Source organism: Lutra lutra, chromosome 12 (assembly GCF_902655055.1).
Source record: "Lutra lutra chromosome 12, mLutLut1.2, whole genome shotgun sequence".
In the NCBI taxonomy this organism is placed as follows: Eukaryota; Metazoa; Chordata; class Mammalia; order Carnivora; family Mustelidae; genus Lutra; species Lutra lutra.
This window is the reverse complement of record NC_062289.1, coordinates 20,964,133-20,985,606: the sequence shown is the minus strand read 5'-3', so window position 1 is coordinate 20,985,606 and position 21,474 is coordinate 20,964,133. Positions and strand designations below refer to the sequence as shown.

The 21,474-nt window shown below is 37.0% G+C and overlaps 1 protein-coding gene across 6 annotated transcripts in view; it reads right to left on the bottom strand.

Moving 5' to 3' along the window:
- The window catches only part of STARD6 (StAR related lipid transfer domain containing 6), a 39,086-nt gene that overhangs the window by 16,661 nt on the left and 951 nt on the right, over nt 1-21,474 (bottom strand). For 3 of the 6 annotated variants that reach the window (XM_047696446.1, XM_047696444.1, XM_047696443.1), the window contains exons 2-9: nt 20,939-21,230; nt 20,250-20,333; nt 18,552-18,645; nt 18,316-18,365; nt 11,696-11,822; nt 7,810-7,927; nt 4,430-4,523; nt 14-501 (exon numbers count right to left, since the gene is read on the bottom strand). In XM_047696446.1, the coding sequence (XP_047552402.1) occupies nt 300-501; nt 4,430-4,523; nt 7,810-7,927; nt 11,696-11,822; nt 18,316-18,365; nt 18,552-18,641 (681 nt within the window). In that variant the 5' untranslated portion in view covers nt 18,642-18,645; nt 20,250-20,333; nt 20,939-21,230 and the 3' untranslated portion in view covers nt 14-299. Of the gene's footprint in view, nt 1-13; nt 502-4,429; nt 4,524-7,809; nt 7,928-11,695; nt 11,823-18,315; nt 18,366-18,551; nt 18,646-20,249; nt 20,334-20,938; nt 21,393-21,474 lie in introns of those variants that run through there. The other 3 variants (XM_047696447.1, XM_047696448.1, XM_047696442.1) reach the window with 2 other exon arrangements.

Genomic DNA, 21,474 nt, shown 5'->3' with positions numbered 1-21,474 from the left:
GCTTGCTTCCCCCTCTCACTCTGCCTGCCTCTCTGCCTACTTGTGATCTCTCTCTCTCTCTGTCAAATAAATAAATAAAATCTTTAAAAAAAATAAAGAACACTTGTTATGAACATCATTCTTACATGAGATTAAAAACTATATTTAATGCTGTTCTCTTGTACAACTATGAGTTCTTATTTCCACAAAGTACCTTCTGTAATTTGTACAAGGATACTGTTTAGAATAGTTTAACAGGATTTATGCATACTAACTTGCAAGTAAACTGCAATAACTGCCACACGTGCTTTTCTATGGCCTCACTTCTTCTTTAGGAATGATGCGTGACCGCTATGATGGTATCCACGTCCTACTGGAGATCTGAGTGCCTTTATTCCATCCTTTGCATTGAGGATGAAGCTTACTAAGTTGGAAGGCATGGTTGCTTCAATTATTGATGGGGACAATTTTCCTCTCATTTCTGTCTGGATAAACATCACTAGTTTGGAATGCGCTGGGTTCCTGTAAACAAAGGAAGAGTTAAAAAAAGAGATTTTTAGATTTATCTAATGAATTTACAAGTTGATAGAAAGCAGGATTCTTGTCTCATTCACCATGGAGTCCCTCCAAAGTGCTTATGATAGGACAGTTACTGAAGGAAGGGAGGAAGGAAGGATACAAAAAAGGGCAGAGTGATTTGCACTCACAGACATTTTACATAAAACTACTTAGTCAGGTTATACGTTAGAGTCTTCAGTCATCTTTTCCTTTTTGTCATTTTGTTAACTTCTTCAAATTACAAAATTAATGTATGCTTAAAAAATTTAAATACAGAATTTTCATAATTATTCTGTTCCCCAGAGCTAGTCACTATTTATACTTTTAACTGTGTTTTTTTAGATTGTCTCTATATATACAAAGATAGCATACATAAATATGTATACCTACCCCATATATTTTTGTTTTTACAAAAATGAGATAATATATTTCTGCAACTAGTTTTATTTTCCCTCTTAATAGGATATCATGCACTTCTTTCTGTTAATATGTATCTGTTTTTTATGACTGCATATAGTATTTCATTCTCTCTGTAATCAGTCCTTTATTGATTATCATTTGGGTTTTTTCTTCACTTTTTGCCACTATAAATAAAGCTGAAATAAAACATCTTTGTAATGTATCTATTTTCACTTCTACAAATACATGGAATTTCTAGGTCAAAGGTTTTGTGCATTTAACATTTTGAAATATTCTTTCCAAATGACATTGAGGATCCAGTAATCCTCAAACTGGAGTATATGAAGACTTTCCAAAGGGTACAAGAGGATGAATTAAACGTTTAAAGGAATAAATTTTCAAATCTCTAATTTCCATATGTACCTCTTCCCTAAACTGATCTGAGACCATCTCTGATGGAAATGTAGGCTTTTCCTTTCCCACTAGCCTGTTCATATCATCCTTCTGTTGCTTTACAGAACAAAGGTACTGTCATCTTCCCTGAATAGTACCAAATGATACTATGGTGTTTTACTCTGACATATAAAAAAGTGAATGACAGAAAGTGAAGGACTAAAGATTGGGTAACAAATCCTTACCAAGTCATGTCAATTCTTTGTTTTCAATAAAATTTAAGGATCTAACTTGGTTGTCAGCTGACAGGTCATTAAAGATATTTTTTGATTATAGGTCACTATGTACTTTATGGTATATAACACAAAAGAATTCAAGGCATTTAATGAAAATCCTGGAATTATACTCTTTTCATTTTAACCCACTTATTTATGCAAACAAATTTTCTCACTGCTTACATTCTTAAAAATGTGACTTAGGAATAGACAATAGTAAGTGCTAGCTCATTTTTTTGTTTGTTTTTTTTTTTGTTTTTATTTTTTCAATGTTCCAAGATTCATTGTTTTTGTACCACACCAAGCTATCTTATTAGTATTACTAATACACAATTAAGTGAACTGTAATTGTTAGAAGCATGGACTCTGGAACCAGTTTGCATTGGTCTGAAGCTGAGCTTTGCTATTACCTATGTTTAACCTCGAGAAAATTACTTAATCTCTCTGGACTTCCATTTTTTTTCCTGCAAAATGGAGATAGTAGTACTACCTACTTCATGAGGTTATTGGGAGGACCAAATGAATCAATATATGTAAATTGTTTATAAAGTTCCTGGTACAACGTAAATGCTATCTAAGTTTTGCTAATAATAAAAGGTGTGTTTTTCATAACTTTGTTTTATACTTAATAGTCACATCACATTTGGTAATATATTTTTTATTTTGATCATGTAATAATAATTTAATCTAGTACACACATATATTTTGTAACATTAAGATACTTAAGGTCACAGGAAATAAAATGGATTTTTAAAATTAAACATTTTTTTCAAAGAAAAATGACAGGGTAATTAATAAAAGAATAAAAGAACTCAAATAATAATATATATTCTATTAGAATTAAATTATATGAGGAAAAAAGAAAGAATGTGGGAATAAGGAGAAATCAATGATGTAAATTTCTGACTGAGGTTGTATGTATTTTGAAATTGATAGTTATCATAGGTTTCTAGTTATTATGGTATTTAGAGTTTATTGGGTATGCTTACAAGAATGACAGAACACTTTTTTTTTAGAGTGTCAATATTTAGAGTGCTGAAAATTGCACCCTCATAATTTAATCCTATGAAAAATTTTAATATCAACTTAAAAATGTCAAGGCAGAGTACAGTTTTACAAAATTCTTTTGCAGGGATATGAAGATCACTCCTCCAGCAAACCATGTGTCCATTTTCCTATACCCTTGTCTATGGAGTGTAGACTATTTTACAGCACCTCAGGTGGCTAGATTGAGAATATTCACTAGCTGTTGAAAAGGTCTTAAATCTTTATTTGAGTTTGCTAGGGCTTTACATGCTTCAAAAACCTTTCCAGTATTTACTAAACAGTACCTTTACTACTGATAATAAGTTCTATAAGTTTACTACATAACTTGTTTACAAATATTGGCTGCCCAAAATATCGCGCTGCATGGAAAGAGAAGGTACAAGAGAATCACTTTTGTCAGTACCTTTCTCTGAGACCACGGATGAGACTGTATCTTTTCCTCTAACAGCATGCTAGGCAGAGCTCCCACCTTTGATGGGATATCCACATCAGAGCTTTTGCCCCATTTTTTTTGCAGTGGAAAGGGAAAGTTGACAAGATGCAAGAAGGGGACTTAGCCTGTGAAACACACATCAGAATGTGTAGCTTTCCAACTACAGTCCCTGCCAACCACTGATTTATCCAACTGACCTGAAGCAGTAATCCTTCCCTTGTTTTGTTTTCTCCTTCTGTGAAGAGGATTCAAAAAAGATTCAAAAAAGACCATAGATTCAAAAAAGACCACCAATGTCACCATCTGCATCAATGATCCCGTCCATTAATGTACGTAATTGTGAATTTCTTTCAGTTCTTTTATATGTAGAGAAAACATTAGGGAATGCAGTCTAAAATGTAGTTTGATTTTTACTTTCTTTACATTTTTTTTTCCCACCAAATGAGAGGTTCATATTTGGCTAATATAAAATTTTATATGATTTTATGTGCCAATAGCTATTATTTGTATAAAATCATTTAGCAAAAACTAAAACTTAAGGAATGTATTGAATTAATGTACATACATTTACAAAATATATGTACTTTATGTTACCATTTATCCCTACGCTGGTCACCTATGGGCAGTGACTCCTCTGATTTCTCTAGCTCTTTCCAAATTTACCTATTGTAAGTATTTGTAGGCAGTCAACTGGAAAGAATTCATTTAAGGTAAAGCATTCATTGCTGATAAATGTGAGTGTATTATGATTTTAGGGATATGTGGGTTTTTTTGGCCATTTTTAAAATTATTTTTTTTTTATTTTTATAAACATATATTTTTAACCCCAGGGGTACAAGTCTGTGAATCGCCAGGTTTACACACTTCACAGCACTCACCATAGCACATACCCTCCCCAATGTCCATAACCCCACCCCCCTTCTCCCAATCCCCCTCCTCCCAGCAACCCTCAGTTTTTTGTGAGATTAAGAGTCACTTATGGTTTGTCTCCCTCCCAATCCCATCTTGTTTCATTTGTATTTTTAATTTACAAAAAGTACTTAATAATTCACAGAAGTAACTCAAACGGAGAAATAAAAGTCATCAGGTTAAGGTTCACTGGGGGTGAGGGGATAGAGAGAATGTGTATGTGTGACTAGTCCCAGAGACCTCAAATCATACTTTATAGGGAATTATCCATTCTGGTGATGAAAATACTTATAAAAATTATTTTTTAATTGCATTTAGGGGCAATTTTTTTTCCTAACAGAATATGCTGGCACACAATTCTACCAATGAGTTAGAAATAATAAATTGAGCTAAAAAACTTGTTAAAATAAAATAAATAAATGCAAGTAACACTTACTCTTGCAGAGGAGAACATATATAGCCACAAGCATGGTTAAAACCACGGACATAATTTGAAGATGGAGGATACGCTGGAAAATCCACACTGTTAGCTACATGATTAAAAAAAATTAAAATGAAGCCTATTTCACAAAAATTCAAGTAGCATATTTTAAAAGATAGATGATATAGCATTTAATTTAGTTATTATCAGTACTGATATTAGTTTTATACATATATACCTACATGTTTGTAATATGCTTGTATACAGACCAAAATTGAGGAAATGCCAGTATGAGCACTACTGTCCTCTCAAATTTTCATGCTATTATCTCTAAAGATACTGTTACCTTTTACATACAAGAAAAAGTATTAAAAGTATCATTTAGTTACTCTCTGAGATTTGAAGCAGAAGAAGAAATCACAAAGGAAAAGACTATTTCATTAGGATAGTGGGTTTATACTTTTTTTGGTTAATCATTATTATTTTTTTTTAAAGATTTTTTTATTTATTTATTTGACAGAGAGAAATCACAAGTAAACAGAGAGGCAGACAGAGAGGAGGAAGCAGGCTCCCTGCCGAGCAGAAAGCCCGATGTGGGGCTCGAACCCAGGACCTGGGATCATGACCTGAGCCGAAGGCAGCGGCTTAACCCACTGAGCCACCCAGGCGCCCCTCATTATTATTATTTTTTAAAGACTAGATTCTTTTTAATCTACTGATTTATATTTTAAGTTTTTATTTGAACTGCAGTTGGTTAACATACAGTGGAATATTAGTTTCAGGTGTACAATATATGTGATTCAACATTTATGTACAACATGTTAATCATCTTCTAAATAAAATATTTGACATGGTTATTTTGTCTATCAATAAAGATAGTTTAAATGCTCTTTTCTGCTGGAGCACCTGATGGTTAAGCATCCAGCTCACGTCATGATCTTAGGGTCTTGGGACCGAGCTCTGGGGCAGGCTCCAAATCCAGCATGAAGTCTGCTTGGGATTTTCTCTCCCCTCCCCCTGAACTCTCTCTGTAACATAAATAAATACATCTTTTAAAAAAAAACAAACTTCTTTCCTGCCAATTCCCTGTAGCTAATTCAAAGTATAATTAAAAATGATAACAGCTTGTTTTAGGAATTACGCAGCATAACTATATTGTATGTGAATGTAAAAGGGAGGTGATTTGATTATGATTGTTTATGATAATTACATACACTCTAAAACTATTTTTTTAAAAATGTATTTATTTTTTGGGCGCCTGGGTGGCTCAGTGGGTTAAGCCTCTGCCTTTGGCTCGGGTCATGATCCCAGAGTCCTGGGATCGAGTCCCACATTAGGCTCACTGCTCAGGAGGGGGCCTGCTTTCCTTCTTTTTCTCTGCCTGCCTATTTGTGATCTCTCTCTGTCAAATAAATAAATAAAATCTTTTAAAATATATATACATATATTTGTTTTTTTTGTGCAACTGAATCCTGCCTTTGTTGGAGAAGATGGATTTTTCTATATGATTTTAATATAAGCAATCAATTCTCTGGGAAATGCAATGTTAAACACTAGCTTAGGAATAGCTTAAGAGACAAATGTGGCTGAATGCATTTTCCACATTCATGATGTATTTATCATCTTAACAGAGCCTACTGTGTTGGCATAGGGGTGCTGCCAGAGGTGATTTTAACGTATTTTTTTCTTTGTTTAAAATATGGAGATTGTCCTTGTTTTTCTTTAAAACTTTTTGTTGTTGGGACGCCTGGGTGGCTCAGTTGGTTAAGCAGCTGCCTTCGGCTCAGGTCATGATCCCAGCGTCCTGGGATGGAGTCCCACATCGGGCTCCTTGCTCGGCAGGGAGCCTGCTTCTCCCTCTGCCTCTGCCTGCCATTCTGTCTGCCTGTGCTTGCTCTCTCTCCCTCTCTCTCTGACAAATAAATAAAATCTTTAAAAAAAAAACAAAAAACAAACTTTTTGTTGTTGTTGTTATATTCCACAAACAAGTATGGTTCTTTTGTGAGGCATGTGGTATGATAGCACAGATTTTGGAAAGTCCGAAGACTTGAGATTTAATTCTCATTCAGGTGCTTATTAGCTATGTAACTTAATTTCTGTGAACTTTAGTTTCATAATTGGTGAAATAATGCACACAAAATATTTAGCTCAAAGCAAGCTGCATAGTAAGTTATACAACAACAAATGGAAGAACAAGAAGAAAACTCTACTCATCAAAAATTCGTTTAAAGAAAATTGCTCAAAGCAGATTTGGTACTGATCACTGAGTCATTGAGTACTACCACTATTTGTTTATTTTAATTTCCATAATTCTTTCTTACTTTCTCTTTGACACTAAAAATGAGATTGAAATGGTCTGCTTCAAAATACGGAAAATAACAGATCTACAATTCAGAAATAGTATTTTGTGCTGTAGATGGTGAATAAAATTTATGTGCTCTCAGGTAAGAAGGAGACAGCTCAATGACAACTGTGAAACTACAAGACACACCTACAGAGAAGCGCTGAATCTCAGGCCTTACTGGCGCGCTGCCACAGAACTGTGTTTGAGGGAGCGCTGTTAGCAGAATGATGACGCAGTCTGGACTCTGAAACTTAGAGTCTCAGAGATAGAGCAGAGCAGCTGAAACCTTGCTGGAAAATAATAATTAACAGCACTTAACTGTCCTATCCCCAAGAAGTTTACACTAGAGAAGGCTATTCAGATAGGAATGGTGACATTTAAGTGAAATCTGAAGAAATTAGCTCTAGGCTAAGAAAGTAGCTCTAAGCTACTGTGCTACCAAGTCCCTTCACCAGAAGTTACTGCATTTCTCTGAGTCCAAAGAACATTGTGGTATGAACTGGTACATTTTAAATGAATAAAGCAAGTTAGGAAATGATTACACATTTGCATTTTACCTAGTGATACATTTTTGGGAGGGCAAAGGATATATCAAAACCTCTAATTTCTAAAAGAAACATAAGCACATTTATGTAAAGACTCGTCTAATGAAAATTTCTTCAGGAATTTTATCACTTACTGGATTTGCCCATTCTATACAATTCAAATATAACATAATATGTCCAAAGATTAACTTTGTGTCTTAGTAGATTTTAAACATATGCTGTGAGATTTTTGCCTGCAAGTATCTGTCTACACCCAGTGTAGCATGGTAAAAGCTACAAAAATACCAAGCAAGAGATGTCATACTTATTCACTGATGTAAATGGCACCTCCAGCATTGGGTAAAATGTCAGGATTCTTTGTATTATACATATGTTTATTGGTCTCACTAAGTAAATAAAGAAGTAAAAGCTGAAAACACAGTATTTTCTAAACTGTGGGTTAAGGGAAAACACATTTATTAATGTCTCATACTAATTCCAAATGTGGGCAAAATGTTTCAACTTACAACTGATAATATCCATATTCCCTTCGTAGCGCTTGAAGTACACTAAGTCGATAAAGTCTCGGGGGGAAATTGAGCCCATGGCAAAACTCTGTGTAATGGTATGACATATGATTGTGTCCTGGAACAAATTAAACCATAAAGATTCCAACAGTTATTTGATATTTATTCTTTGTATTGCTTCCCAAAGAATTTCACTGCATACAGTTAGCTACTATTCAGAAAAAGCAGGGCTTTGAAGCTATAAGAACTTATTATCAAATCAGCTTGCATTTTCTGTGTTAGAGGAACATTAGATCTATAATTATAAGTGCAAGGTAAAAAAAGCAGAAATAAACAAGTGGGACTACATCAAACTAAAATGCTCTGCATAGCAAAGGAAACCATAAATAAAATGAAAAGACAATGTACAGAATGGGAGAAATATGATTTGCAAATCATATATCTAGTCAGGAATTAAGTACAGAAAATTTAGAATGGAATCTTGTCATCTACTCTAAATTTTTAGATGAAGAAATCGAAGACTAAGAGATTAAATCATGCAAAACTAGAGGTAAGTACAGAACTAGAACCCTGTTCCTGATTCCCAGGACAGTACTATTTCTACCAGTCCACACTGGCTACATAATATATTCTGAAAAATACATTGGTTGAGCACCGTAGTGCCTGAGATCCTACCTCTCTGCCTGTACCCGTCTTGACCTCCCCATGTGGCTCCTACAGGTGTACCATGGACTTGTGAGTAATAAATTTCTCATTTCGGGGGCGCCTGGGTGGCTCAGTGGGTTAAAGCCTCTGCCTTCGGTTCAGGTCATGATCCCAGGGTCCTGGGATCAAGCCCCGCATCGGGCTCTCTGCTCCGCGGATAGCCTGCTTCCCTTTCTCTCTCTCTCTGTCTGCCTCTCTGCCTACTTGTGATCTCTGTCTGTGAAATAAATAAATAAAATCTTTAAAAAAAAAACACTTCTCATTTCGATTTCTCTTGTGGTCTTTTGTTGAAACGTGGCTCACCATCTGGGACCCTCTGCTCCATTTAACAAATGCCAATTTAACAGAGTGGGAACAGTCCTCCTCTCCCAGGCTGTGACTAAGGATTAATGCACTGCTGTTGATCGGATTTGTCTAGTGTTGGATGACATGTGTTTGATCACCCCCATAGCCCTAGAGCAGGAATCCTTCCCTCACCAATGGGGGTGAATGAATCAGTTAAAACACATGCCTGGAGACTCATACTATTATATTCATAGGAAGGTAAAGTATTTCTTACAGTGTAATGCTACTTAGAGATATGTAGTATATTAGAAACGGCACAGAATTTGGAATCTGGAGATCAAGTGTTAAGCCATGATTCTACTACGTCCTGGCTGTGATGACCTTGGGCAAATCACATAATTTCTCTGAATCTGTTGCCAGGTTTTTCTGATGCCAAATCTAGTATTCTTTCCATTATTAAAGCTGACTTGCAGCAATAGTAGAAATATATGAAGTATGAATTGAACTGTACAATTAGTCATGAAAGAAACTGTCCGTTTGAATTTTAATTTCTGATGGACTATGTTTTTCAAACTGAATGTTTAAATCCCAAGAGGGTAGTGGAAAGGTGGTTTTTTTTTTTTTGTGGATAAGAACTTTAGGATTGGGGCGCCTGGGTGGCTCAGTGGGTTAAGCCGCTGCCTTCGGCTCAGGTCATGATCTCAGAGTCCTGGGATCGAGTCCCGCATCGGGCTCTCTGCTCAGCAGGGAGCCTGCTTCCTCCTGTCTCTCTGCCTGCTTGTGATCTCTCTCTCTGTCAAATAAATAAATAAAATCTTTAAAAAAAAAAAAAAAAGAACTTCAGGATCCTCCTACAAAATGAAACATTTACTTTCCTTGGCTTTTCTACAACCTCTCTCCACTCCCAAGCTTTAAAATAAATTTAATAGGGGCACCTGGGTGGCTCAGTGGGTTAAGCCGCTGCCTTCGGCTCAGGTCATGATCTCAGGGTCCTGGGATCGAGTCCCGCATCGGGCTCTCTGCTCAGCAGGGAGCCTGCTTCCCTCTCTCTCTCTCTCTCTGCCTGCCTTTCTGTCTACTTGTGATCTCTCTCTGTCAAATAAATAAATAAAATCTTTAAAAAAAAATAAAATAAAATAAAATAAATTTAATAAAAGGAGGCAAAGGTAACCTACAGAATTTTTTTTTTTTTTTTTAATTTGTCAGAGAGAGAGAGGGAGAGAGAGCGAGCGAGCACAGGCAGACAGAGTGGCAGATAGAGGCAGAGGGAGAAGCAGGCTCCCTGCCGAGCAAGGAGCCCGATGTGGGACTCAATCCCAGGACTCTGGGATTATGACCCGAGCCGAAGGCAGCCTCCCAACCAACTGAGCCACCCAGCCGTCCCCAGAATTTTTTTTTAAAAGATTTTATTTATTCATTTGAGACAGAGAGATACAGAGAGAGATAGAGCAGGAGCAGTGGGGAGAAGCAGAAGGAGAAGCAGACTTCCTGCTGAGCAGGGAACCCAACGTAGGGCTCCATCCCAGGACCCGAAGAACATGACCTGAGCCGAAGACAGATGCTTAACCATCTGAGCTACCCAGATGCCCTCACCTACAGGATCTAAGTAAATGATAAGGTAATGGCAGATATGTGAGACTTTTGTTTTGATGTGTGGAACGTGGCTTGGAGACACAAAGGACCAAAGACCTGGAATTTCACAAATGCAATTGTTTGTGAAAATCCTAAAAGTTTGCTTTATGACTCAATTTTTCAAAACAGCTTATTGAGGGGCACCTGTGTGGCTCAGTTGGTTAAGCATCTGCCTTTGGCTCAGGTGGTGATCTCAGGTTCCTGGGATTAAGCCCCACACTGGGCTCCTTGCTTGGCGGGGAGTCTGTTTCTCCCTCTCCCTTTACCCTTTCCTATCGCTTGTGCTCCCTCCCTCTGTCTCAAATAAATAAATACAATCTTTTTTAAAAATCAGCTTATTGAGGTATAATGTACATACCACAAAGTACAGCAGTCTTAATAAATAAGAGGTCTATAGTGTGCTGCCCTAATTCTCTTTTTTTTTTTAAAGATTTATTTATTTATTTATTTGACAGAGAGAAATCACAAGTAGACAGAGAGGCAGGCAGAGAGAGAGAGAGAGAGGGAAGCAGGCTCCCTGCTGAGCAGAGAGCCCGATGCGGGCCTCGATCCCAGGACCCTGAGATCATGACCTGAGCCGAAGGCAGCGGCTTAACCCACTGAGCCACCCAGGCGCCCCTAATTCTCTCTTAAACTCAGTCTTTCTCTCACCTCTATGACTTAAACTTTCTACTCTAATTACCTATATATTTTTTTTCTTTGTTTTTATTCTTCCTCTTCAACTATTTAATTGAGATAAAGTATTTGAGATAAAGCATTGCTGAAACTACAATCATATTACTTTATTCCATACTGTATCCTTACTCTTGAGAAAAGTTACATGCTGTTTGCTCTTAAGTCCCTACAGTATGTGTCTGCATTATTCCTGTTACCTAATGTATTATAATTAAGATAAATCTACTGACTTCCCATCAACAAGGATAGGAAAATCAACAATGTTTTTCCACCTAATGGAGGAGATGAATACATAAAGTTCAAACCCCTCAAGACCAAAGACACACATCTGCAAAAGCCAGCTAGATTCAGGACGTGCTAAGCCTTTACATCAGAATCAAGCTAATTAGAATTAAACTTTTGACTAATAAAGAGGGAAGTTTTAAGACTTTTATAAAGCTTTCAATGCGAGCCTATAAAATATGAAGGGTCTACATCACACTGATGTAGACATCAGTGTCTACACCATACAGGTTTGATATGCTCAAATCACCAGTAAAACTAAACATATACTGATATAGTAAAAATCCACTATCGGACAACAAATTACCGAATCAATCCTGTGTACCATATTGTACACCTTCAATGATTTATCCCATGTAACTCTGTTTTCAGGTTTGTAGAGGAAATCAGACAGTTTAGCTGTTGATTCTGGAATTATTCCTTCGACACGATATCTGCAGTTAACAAAATAGAGAAAATCAAAATTAAGCAAGCTTTGTCTAAGCTCAAAATATAATGTTATCATAGTATACAGGAGGCTAATTTCTCTGCTTTCAGCAGGGAGCCTGCTTCCTCCTCTCTCTGTCTGCCTCTCTGCCTGCTTGTGATCTCTGTCAAATAAATAAATAAAATCTTTTTAAAAAAAATAAAATTATGGGCGCCTGGGTGGCTCAGTGGGTTAAAGCCTGTGCTTTCAGCTCAGGTCATGATCTCAGGGTCTTGGGATCGAGCCCCGCATCGGGCTCTCTGCTCAGCAGGGAGCCTGCTTCCTCCCACCCCTTGCCTGCCTCTTTGCCTACTTGTGATCTCTTTCTGCTAAAAAATAAATAAAATCTTAAAAAAAAAAAAAAGGCTAATGTAGCAAACAGGAAAGGACACTTGAAAGTAGTATCAGCAATTCAAAACACTAATATTCAATTGGAAGTAGCCAGGTTTATTTAAATAATCACTGTAATAATTAATATAAATTATTTCAAAATGTATTTTTCTACAAATCTTTATACTGTTTATAGTTGTCTTTTTAGAGGGGGCTACTTTCTTTTAGGATTTTTCTAAAATCTTTTTCATAAATATTTGCCTGCTGTATTTTATCATAAGCCAAAGTAACTGATGAGAAGTTTGTGTGGTTACACATTATCTTGTAGCCCCAATTCTTAATTTAAGGATGTAATGTGTCTAAAGCAGTAGTCAGCAATTTTTCAGGCCAGATGGTAAATAATTCAGACTTTGCAGGGCACATGATCTGTGTTGCAACTATTCAGCTTTTTTAGGGTGGAGTGTAGCAGCCAGAGACAATATAGAGTGAAAGGGCATGTCTGTGTTACAACTGAACCTTGGTCATAGACAGTGACTTTTGAATTTCATTCATTTTTAAGATGTCAGGACTTGGACAAGTCCATCACTGAAATTAGATATGGTTATCCATCAATGGAATTAAGACAATGTGAGAAAACTGGATTAAAACTCACTATTTAGCAGAAGGTTGTTGAATAAAAATGAAGTCTGAATGACACTGGCTGTCCTTTTCTCCCTGTTAATGATTCTTTTCAAACTGAGAGGATAGGTTTAAGTAAAATCAAAATTTTTAAACCTCTAAAATGTTAAAAGTCCTGGGGGAAATGAGACAAAACTAAATACTATTATTAGTCTAAATAATTGTCATATTTGTAAATGAAAGCTGAAACTTTGTTTTTATGATTTGGCAAACAAATAAGGAATTCATTTGACTATTTCTTTGTATGTTAATTTCTCTTTAAATCTCAGTTAGTCCTTAATTTTCTTTATGAGATAGCCTCAAGTTTCCTTTTTTTTTTAAAAGATTTTATTTATTTATTTGTCAGAGAGAGAGAAAGAGCACAACAAGCAGGGGAACAGCAGGCAGAGAGAGAAGCAAGCTCCCTGCTGAGCACGGAGCCTGATGTGGGACTCGATCCCAGGACCGTGGGATCGTGACCTGAGCTGAAGTCAGCTGCTTAACCACTGAGCAACCCAGGCGCCCCTCAAATTTCCTTACTTTGTAATGTTTCCTTTCTTCAGATCTATAAAGCTTTTAGGAGTTTATTATTAAGCTCTGAGTAAGATGTGAGAAAACAACCTGAAAAATTATCAGGTCCTGTGAAAAAGAAGTCAAATATAATACAGTTAAAATTTAAGTACAAAACTATGAAGGGATTTGTATATATTACCATGGATTTCTTTTTATTAATCTGCTCTCTCTTTAATTATACTATAAACTTTGAAGATAAAAAGCTTTGAACCTTTTTGTATTTTTTTTTACCTTTTTATATTTCTAACTAATATATACAGATCTTCCTTGACTTACAATGAGGTTACACTGAGATAAACCATTTTAAGTTGAAAGTTTCTTAAGTCAAAAACACATTTACTACACCTAACCAACATCATAGCTTAGCCTCACTTGTGGTAACCTAACACAAAGCCTGTATTATAAGAAAGTGTTGACTATCTCATGTGATTTAGGGAAGGGTCCCTAACATATATGTAAGTTTATCAGCATTTGAGGATTTGAGATTTTTCATATCTACTATTTAGGACAGGGTTTGGCAACCTATGGTCTATGGGTCAAATCTAGACTACTTCCTGTTTTTGTAATTAGTTTTACTGAAACACGGCTATACTTACTCATTAATGTATTGTTTGTCTAATAATGTTAGTGCCTTTGTGCTATAAGGCACAAAAATGTATTTATGCATTGTGCTGCTATGCTATAATGGCAGAGCTAAGTACTTGCAACAGAGACCAGAGCAGCAGCAAAGCCTAAAATATTTACTTACTCTCTACCCCTGGTTTATGCCGTCTACTCAATGGCTGATTTATTTTCCAGTCATTCATAAAGGTTAGAAAAGTATAAGTTACAGGTACTACATGACTTTAAGGCAGAAATTATTTTGCTTTTTGGAAGATTATAAAACATAGTTAAAGTTGTGTCTTGGGCAGAGGATAGGCTTCTACTCAAAAATTACCTTTTCTTAATTCACTAATTGGATTAATATTTCACTTAATTAATTAAGTGAATTAATTAATTAATTCACTTAATTCACTAATATTAGAGTTTGTGCTTTTAAAAATATGTAAATATCAAGCCTCTTTGAAAACACAAAACATTTATGTGTATTGAGTACTTGAGTCTAATTGCTTCTCGGCCTTTTGGCTAAGATCAAGTGGAATACTTGAGTCTATCACTCAATGAACAATTCAGTATCTACTGGGTTCAAGGCTCTTCAGAGATATCAATTTTGTCAAACTTGAATCTAAGAACTATATTCTTATATATATTGATCATTAAGATGAACAGCTCATTAGATATTTTATTATGATCTATAATAAAGCTCTGTTCTCATTATACCGTGAAGTGACTTCAGGTCAAATTAAAAATATTTTAACTATTTTCTCTTGTCTTTTACAGTTTCCAAAAAACTTTAGCTGGTATATGGAATAACTGATAGATTGGTATACATTAAGTTACACTTTTTACAGACCATACATTTCACGAAGCTTTCAGACTGCAGCGGAAACCTTTAAATGTGTGGATTTGTATCAACATACTAATTTTATTTTTATTTTTATTTTTTTAAGATTTTATTTATTTATTTAACAGAGATCACAAGTAGGCAGAGGGGCAGGCAGAGAGAGAGAGAGAGGGAAGCAGGCTCCCCGCTGAGCAGAGAGCCCGATGCGGGGCTCGATCCCAGGACTCTGGGATCATGACCTGAATCGAAGGCAGAGGCTTCAACCCACTGAGCCACCCAGGTGCCCCTCAACATACTAATTTTAATGTCTCCAAGGCACTTTATAGTCTTTTGTGATTTTTGTGAATGAATGACAAGAAAGTAAGAAGGAGGATGAGGGAGGAGGAAAAATAATGTAAAGTGTCTATTTTGGTACACTAGGATTGTAAACTTGGGGAAGCGCCTGTAAGATGATAAAATAGTCACAGGTTTTTAGTGATATTTTTGTCATATCCTATGTGATTATTAGGGTTGGAGGTGGGAGTTCCAGAGTAGCTGTGTAAAGATTTTAGTAAACCCTCCTCCTTAGTGAAAAAACTGATGAAAATTAAAGAAACAACTCTTTAAATTCTCTAGAAAATGACCTAAGGGCATGTAGGAAATGGAGAAACAATTATTCAAGAAAATCGACTAAATCTAGGTAGGAGAAGACTGTAGCATTTGAGCCACAATCGGCTTCTAGCCAACACCTCCTCACCCCTGGAAGCCAAGGAGGACCTCCCTCCCCAACTAACTCCCAGTCTAGGGCTATGGTTTCATCCTAGGAGAGGCAGGATACTGACATCTCTCATTCTCGCACTCCTCATCTCACGCTATAATACTCTATGCCCAGAAGGCACTGCTGAGAAGACTGGAGCTTCCTTATCCCCACCCAGAGTTTACTGATAGGGTGAGGGCTCTGTCCAAGGCAGTCAATACTGGGGCCTATTTCCCCTTTCCCCCACAAGAGGGGCAAGCTGAAGCCATGGTACCACTTCTCCCCAAAGCCACCCTCACGTCCCCTTTCTGTTCATGGATGGAGGTGTCACTCAGCTCCAGCAGTAGTGCATAGGTTCTACTCAGGGGCAAAGGCAACACAAAATGAGCTGGCAGCATCTCAGCTGTGCCTGAGAAAATGGATTTCATTTGGAATAAAATGTGGAGAAATTTTTGAAAAAAAAAAAAAAAATTTTGTCAGTGAACAATCAGAAGAATTACGTGGAACTAATGCAAAAGCACACGAAGACCAGAAGTAGGGAGAGATACAATTAGATGAACAACATGAGATCACACTCATCTCTGGCAGGGGGGTTGGGGTGTGGAAGGGCTGTGCATATGCAGCAGACTGCTCTCACTCAGAGCAAGAGGAGTGGATATCTTCTGTTGCACCTATTCAAGATATCAGAATGGAGGTATGAGGATGCTTTTACTCAGAGCCATCAGAGCAGACACATTAGGCTGCCCCTATTAGAGTCATTAGAATGGATGTACTAGGATACCCCTACTCAGAGCAATCAGAGAGCCAGGCTGTGTCTACCTAAAGAAGAGGGGATGTACTTAGCAGCCCCTACTCAGAGCAATCAGAATGGAGGTACTAGGATGTCCCAGTTAGGAGTTATCAGATTGTATGTCCCAAGCTGTCCCATACAGAGCAATCAGGATGTACTGGGATGTCTCTTATTAAAAGAATCAGAGGGTGTTATACTAGGTTGCCCCTCTCTGAGCAATCAGACTGGATGTACTAGGCTGCTTCTCTGCAGAATAATCAGTGTAAACACTAGGATGTCCTTACTCAGAGCATTCTTATTGGACGTACCAGGCTGCCACGACTATGGAGTAATCAGAGTGAATGTAAAAGACTGCCCACTCAGAATAATTATAGTGGATGTACCAGACTGCTCCTATTTAGGAATAATCATACCAGATGTTCTAGGCTGCCCCTACTCAGAACAATCATACCGGATGTACTAGGCTGCCCCTGCTCAGAAACAATGAGAGTGAATGTACTAGGCTATTTTAGAAGCATTCAATGCAAGATATGGGTTGGTGACTTACAAGCATTTTCCAAGCTGAATACAGATTAATCAACAAAGAGCTGAAGTCTTACTGGCTTAAGAGACTGAAATATAATCTCTGACACATAAAAATTCTGACCACTTTAAAATAAAATCATACTCTTTGCCGCTGTTCTGGAAGACTATCTATATGCCCATGACTGTTCCTTCTAAGGAGTGACTAGCTACAGAACTTCAAGCTAGCTGTTCCTGGCTAAGTGCAGGACAAAATCATAAAACTGCTGAAGTGTGAAAACAGGCTGTAAGCCACACACAGATCCACCTGTAAAGGGTAAAATTTATCAGGTCGGGGGTCTGAAGCACAACTTGCGATCAGTAAACAGCTTATGCTGACCCTCCTATAGGGTAAAAGATAAAAACAAGGAAAAAAGTGATTCTGATAACATAATGATCTATTTGCATTAATGTGATATCATGAGCGGTGAATGAACAACTCTTAAGAATAAGATTAAAGGGCACCTGGGTGGCTCAGTGGGTTAAGCCTCTGCCTTCAGCTCAGGTCATTATCTCAGGGTCCTGGGATCGAGTCCCACGTCGGGCTCTCTGCTCAGCAGGGAGCCTGCTTCCCCCTCTCTCTCTGCCTGCCTCTCTGCCTACTTGTGATCTCTCTCTCTGTCAAATAAATAAATAAAATCTTAAAAAAAAAAAAAGAATAAGATTAAAAATGTCAGCACAATTTCTCTCGGTGTAATTATATTTGAAATAACATTATCCTCAAAAATACCTTAAAAGCAGCTTTCAGAAAACAATACATAGATCAGCCAGAGAAGTAAATTGGGATAAACTTTACTTTTTAGTGGTTCATTTAATGTAAAGGTGAAATGTTTGAAGGGCCACAAAATACTCCTATGATCAAGAAAATACCAATCTGGGGCACCTGGGTGGCTCAGTGGGTTAAGCCGCTGCCTTCGGCTCAGGTCATGATCTCAGGGTCCTGGGATCGAGTCCCGCATCGGGCTCTCTGCTCAGCGGGGAGCCTGCTTCCCTCTCTCTCTCTCTCTGCCTGCCTCTCTGCCTACTTGTGATCTCTCTCTGTCAAATAAAAAAAAAAAAAAATTAAAAAAAAAAAAAAAAGAAAATACCAATCTGCTTTTATAGTAATTATTTCTTGAGTTAGACATTTTCTACCTTAATGAATTATTCACTTGACCTTTTTATCCTGATTGTCTTCAAGTTTGAAAATGATTAGTTGGTATATAATTGCTCTAATGTATTAATATCATATTTCAACCCAGTGACTTTATAATTAATTTCTATTTCCTAATCACTATCAAGCAACGTTATATCTAATGAAGTAGCACTGAGTTCTAGATATATCAATGCCACCAAATTCAAAATGGCTATAAAAGGGAAATTGTACTTACAGATTTCCATGGAATTTTTTAGAAGCCTTGCTGGAAACAGTTATCTTTTTCTCAAAGGGGAATAAAAATCCAGAAATAAATTAGCTGTCAGATACGGAAAAAAAAGAAAAATAAAAACAAACAAAAAGTAAAAATACATTTTTTTGATTCATAAAAGAACGTATTTTTAGAAGTCTTCATGAATCGCTTCTCATTAAAAAATAAACTCTTGAAACATATTTAACTTGTTTTCTTACTGAAGTCTTAACCACTTTCCAGCCTGATGTGTCTTGACTGTAGTCTAAAACTTCTTGAGCAGTTTCTTGGGCAAGTGCCTTATAGTCCATCTACCTGCAAAGTTGTAAAAACAGACAACTGGTAAGAATATAGCCATATAAAACAATTTTAAAATGTTGTATTACATTTTAGTACTATTTTTATATCTGTTACATTGTAATGAATGATACTTATTTTTATTAAGTTTTCACTTAATAATTGCTAAGTGTATGAATGAATTGCTTCTTCCCTAATCATAATCTTTCAAATGAGAAAATGTGGTATAGTACAAAGAGTAGGTTTTGGGCTCAAGAAGACCAAGCTCAAGTCCTGTCTCTGCCACTAATTATGAACCGCATTACTTAATATTTCCATTTTTCCATTTTCTGGGACAATAACTGTAAAACTAATGTGAGGATTAAATGAGATAATGCATTTAAACGTCCTATCCCAATACCTGGCACATAATAGTTATTCAAGAAATCATTAATATTTCCAACAGCTTCATCATGCTTCTTTTCTCTTGTAAAGCATCATAATCTGTCAATCATGTGTTCTTCAGAATTAGTCTTTTAAAAGTGAGGGCAATGGCACTACATGATCTGACGTTTGGCTTCCACTCCAAAGGCAACTCGTCTTCTCTTCCACCTCAGCTCCAGTCATATTGACCTGGCTGTTCCTCAGACACAACCAAGCATCTTCCTACCTCAGGATCTTTGTACTTGCTGTTCCCTCTGCCTGTAACATTCTTCCCAAATATGACAGATTCCTCTTCATTGGTATCTTTGTTTAAATGTCTCCTCTTCAGACAAGATCAAGTTCAAATCAATTCAATATGAACATATTTACAAAACTCTTTACTAGTGATTAGGTAGGTGTGGCAAAACAGTTGAGTAAGATACTATTTCTGTTCTGAATGAGTTCAGAAAACTGGAGTCTCATTGGTCCTTTGGTTCATTATCTAGTTTTCAGTTAGGGGAAGCTGGCTTGGATGGTGGAAGGAATGTGACAACACACAGCTGGATTCAAATCCTAACTTGGCCACTCACCACCAACTATATTATTTTGAATAAATTACTTAACCTTTGAACTTCAATTTTTATATGTATAGATTGGGGATAGTAATACCTACCTCATGGGGTCATTATAAGGATTAAGTGAGTTAATATATGCAAAAGTGATTGAAACAGTGTGGGACTCCTTGATAACCAGAAACATTAGTTTCTTTTCTTGAAATGACACATTTAAATCCAACTTTTAAAAAACTCTCCAGGGGCACCTGGGTGGCTCAGTGGGTTAAGCCTCTGCCTTCAGCTCAGGTCATGATCTCAGGGTCCTGGGATAGAGCCCTGCATCAGTCTCTCTGCTCAGCAGGGAGCCTGAGTCCCCCCCCCCACCTCTCTGCCCACTTGTGATCTCTGTCAAATAAATAAATAAAGTCTTAAAAAATAAATAAATAAAATAAAAATAAAAAACTCTCCAAAGAGCTGCCTCAATAAACCATTAAGTTTAATTACCAAAACAGTGTCTTAATTAACTCACTTAAAGCTCTAGGTTGGATCATAAAGCTACTTTCTCTTGTTCTCCAGCAAGGCATAACACCTACTTGACATCAGTATTTGAAAAGCTTTAGTAAACCATTACAACTCCTTTTTCCTAGTAAGACTAGGTTTCTTTACCTTTCCTAATAGATCTACTCCAGAATTTTAATAATTATTGGGACTCTTCTCCAAATCCTTGTGGAGATCTCCATATCTCTTAACCTGTGAAGGAGAAGGAACAAAGTAGAATTATTTTCATCCATGAATTAGGTCAATATATTTGATTACTTCCTTTACATTTTCTCAGTGTCTTTTATTTTTACTTTATATCCTCATTAGGAAACATTTGCTACATATGTCCACGATGAAAGAAAAAGATAGTAAGAGAAATGTTAATAATAGTGTTTATGAAAAGAACCTTTAAGAAATTATCTTAAAGAAGGACGGGTTAAAAAGACATCCAGTGGAATGTAAATAAAGATGTCTAACTTTTTAAGCTCATGCCAGTAACAGTCTGGGCTAGTCCCTGACTTGTGCTTTTCCCAGCACATATAACACAGTTCTTTATTTCCAATCTTGATATTGAGTGATCTCGAAAAGGCATCAATTATTGGCACATAGCACTAGACTATAAGCTCCTGCAGGGGCTTCTACGCATTTTCAAATCACTAGCACTTACTTGCACAATAAATGTGTTTAATTGAACCCCTTAACTGAATATTATAGCTTGTGGACTTTTTCATTGGCTAAGAAAAAAAAGAAAGGTTAAGTTTAGTAGGCTAGAGAGGGTGAGAAGAGAACAAAGAGCAAGACTACAGTTGCATTACCTGGTGATGTAACGTCGGATGAACTGGAACATATTCAGGTGGAGTAATGGTCAAGGATATCTTCACCCATAGGGTCAGTGGAAAATAAACATAAACCAATATTGAGACGGCATCTTTTTTTGATACACCACTTGGTTGAAACTGGATTCTTCGCACCTCATATCCTGTCCCAGCCTCGTAGACAGATTCACACATGTTGTTACTGGGTCTTTACATCTGTTTGTATAATCTCCCTTTTTCTGGGCTGCCTGACTGGGTCCCCAAATCCGTGCTGGGTCACTGCCATTCTTCCCTGGGAATCAAGGTCCCCAAGGAATTTGTTAAATCCCATCCCTGGCCAAACTCCCTCCTCCAATCCCGCATAGGCTGAGTGTGAGGGACTGGCTGCAAGCCCAGGAGCGCCGGGCTCAGGAACGGGATGTGGGAGGCAACTAAGGAAGGGGGTAAGGAAGTGGTCTGGGGAGCTACCCCTCCAACCCCAGCTGGAGATGGTGTCTTATCCTGGGAGGGGGTGCTCCGAAACCCGGAAGGTGAGG